This window comes from Trypanosoma grayi (assembly GCF_000691245.1).
Source record: "Trypanosoma grayi strain ANR4 Tgr_1122_V1, whole genome shotgun sequence".
Classification (NCBI taxonomy): Eukaryota; Euglenozoa; class Kinetoplastea; order Trypanosomatida; family Trypanosomatidae; genus Trypanosoma; species Trypanosoma grayi.
The window spans coordinates 2,195-5,060 of NW_008826741.1; the positions used below are offsets into that span (position 1 = coordinate 2,195).

Genomic DNA, 2,866 nt, shown 5'->3' on the forward strand with positions numbered 1-2,866 from the left:
AGTACCAGAAAAAGGCAAAGATTGTGGAAAAGAAGATTCAGAAGTATGCGAAGGCCAACAAACCACTCACTGAGAGCAAACTCTACAGCAAACAGGTGGCGGAGCGGGATAGCGCCCATGCAAGGTCGCAGGCGAAGACCACGTATTTCGCAAAGCTGTACGATGACTTCCTGAAGCAAATGGAGCAGACGACAGGGGGGACGCTGGACAGCTTCCTGGACACTGAGTGCTGCATGCTGGAGCGCACACTCGATGTCGTACGCGAAGTTGCGCCACATGCCACCCAGCGCTACCCGTCGATATCTAAGGTACTCGTAAAGTCTGCTCGACACAGTGTGACAATGCGGGCGGCTGATAACTCTCCCCCAACAAAGACGTCGCGAATAAACCCCGTCAACGAGAGTGTAGAGGCACATCCGAATGGCGAGGCAACAACAACGAGTAGACGGCTAGTGGAGCCATTTAACGACGCCACCACGCCTGAGAACCCATACCTTCTAAACTTTGCAGAGGTTGAGTCTAACTCTGCGGACCGGGACGGTAGCTGGCCGATGCCGCAAACGCACCTGCGGCCGCCAACGGTGCACTCGGAGGTGCATTCGCCGGTCTTTTCTGAAGTGCGGAAGGACAACGGTGCTGCAGCGGGATCGAACCAGCCACAGGAGCCAATAAACACGGCGGAGGTAAGAGCAAGTGCACCGGAGAATGCTGATTTTAGTTCTACCCTCCCCCATAGCACACTGGAACCATCAGATACACGGCAGCAGCCCCCTTCAGTGCACTAGGAGATACTTTTTCTGGACACCCCCATTTATTCGGTAGAACATTATGCACCTGCCGGAGGGAAAGGAAGGAGTGACGCATTGAAATAGGAGGCTGGGTGCTTATTGTTCATGAGCCAAAAGGTATTTTTGCCAACAGGATTAAGGCCGAGCTTGAGACACAGACACATATTGCGAGTCTCCACACATATTGGAAGCAGTATGTGTTTCTAAGGGTGAAGGAGGGACGAATGGGGGGAGAAGCGCCTTAATGCGCGAAGAACCCCCCATTTGTGGTTTGTCGTGATGCTTTTTACTGCCGCCTCAATTGATACCATTTGGATATTTTCTGTTTTGTGCTGGCACCTTTCGGGGCTAGTCTCCCTGAGCCGCAGCTCTCCTCAACCGTCTCCGGCGCTGCTGCTGCTGCTGCTTTTCTCTGCTGCTCCTTCTCCCGCTGTGCTGGGGGCGTCCCTCACACAATCTCCCCTCCACTCTGCGCTGCCTGCGAGCCAAGGACACGAAAAGAAAGAGACATACCCAACGCTGATACCGCCACCGACCAGAATAACAACAACAACATCAACCATCCGAGGAAAAAAAATTATTTTGTGAGCTGCACAACACAATGGCGAAGTCGAACGCAAAACAACAGCCGCTCACCGTCATCGAGCTGTACTTTCAAAATGCCTTGTCAATCAACAGAAGGCTGGATGGGCTCGAGAAGGCCTTGCAGGATATGGCCATGGCGTCAATGGATGTGGCCGCAGCGGGGGAGATTGTTGGCAACTGCTATGTCGACGTGACGGAGGCGGTGACTGTGCAACACAAGGAGGAGGAGGACAAAAACGGGGAATACCTGGTGTCGAATGACACGGCGGATGCGCTGCACAGCTCTGCGAAGTTACTTGCGCTGCAGATGCGTGAGCTGAAGGTTGGGAATTCGCTGCCGAACTACAGGGCCAGCATGCAGAAGGAGATTTTTGAGCGGATGCCGCCACTCCGTGAGGCTGTCAAGAAGACCCTTGCTGCGGGCAAAAAGGCAATGAAGTATCTGCGGAAGTACCAGAAGAAGGTGGAGACGGTGGAGACAAAGATGCAGAAGTATGCCAAGGCCAACAAACCAATCGGCGAGAGTAAGATGTACGGCAGGCAGACAGCGAGGCGCGACAAGGCCCATGCGAAGTTGCAGGTGAAGAGTACATACTTTACGAAGCTATACGATGAATACATGGCAGATGTTGAAAAGAAGGTCGGGGAGATGCTGGACCACTTCCTGAACATTGAGTGCTGCAAGCTGCGACACGCATTGGACACTGTGCGCCAGGTGGCGTCACAGTCCGCCAAGTGCTTTCCTCCTGCAGCAGGCGTGTTTGTCAACGCAGCTCGCCACAGCCTGTTACCTGGAGGAGAGGATAACACTCTGTCAACGAGATCGCCGTCGATGAGGCATATTGCAGCGGGTGCGGAGCTGTGCGGCAATGGGAGTCTTGCGCGGCTACCGGGGCGACAGGAGGAGCCCTTCGGGGGAGCCCTCTACGCACCTGTGAGTCCTTACGGTAATGCTATGAGGGAGGAACCCACTTCCGCAGTGCACGGCACAAGACTTGGAGATCCAGGCATGCAACCGGAGTCCCCGCTGGCGCACTTGGACGCAACTGCTGTCTATTCATTGCCGCCGGTGGCCAATGACAATCATGCAAAGACGGTCCAACGCCCCGAGGAGATGTTGGGAGAAGAAGCCACTTTTGACGACTCGTCGAAGAATGCTGAAGCTACCGGCGCCACTCCCAACGACAAATCGAGTCCTCCAGATATGCAGCCCGAATCTCAACCACCGCACTCGGGAGAAGCACCAATGTATCCCATGTGAAAACGGGCGGATCGCTATGGTGCTGAAGAACGCCGTTGACGAAGATATGCATGATGCTTGTTGATAGTACATAGGCGGCTCGTAAAGAAAAAAAAACTAAAGGATCGAATTTTTTGAAATTGCTATTGTGAGTGTGAGACATACACCTTACAGTACTATTCTGCTTGCTAATCCATGGGAGGAGTCGTGTTGTGTCTGCGTGATGGTGCGTGCAGCTGTGTGGTGGGGCGGG

At 53.9% G+C, this 2,866-nt stretch overlaps 2 protein-coding genes across 2 annotated transcripts; both read left to right on the forward strand.

The window, feature by feature from the left end:
- Window positions 1–179: 179 nt before the first annotated feature.
- Window positions 180–785, forward strand: DQ04_11221030 (hypothetical protein; the record flags this gene model as incomplete). Its single annotated transcript, XM_009316475.1, has 1 exon — window positions 180–785. One exon carries the CDS (start codon window positions 180–182, stop codon window positions 783–785), a length of 606 nt encoding a protein of 201 aa, XP_009314750.1.
- A 604-nt stretch (window positions 786–1,389) lies between these two features.
- Window positions 1,390–2,634, forward strand: DQ04_11221040 (hypothetical protein; the record flags this gene model as incomplete). The annotated part of the gene is made up of 1 exon (XM_009316476.1): window positions 1,390–2,634. One exon carries the CDS (start codon window positions 1,390–1,392, stop codon window positions 2,632–2,634), a length of 1,245 nt encoding a protein of 414 aa, XP_009314751.1.
- Window positions 2,635–2,866: the final 232 nt, after the last annotated feature.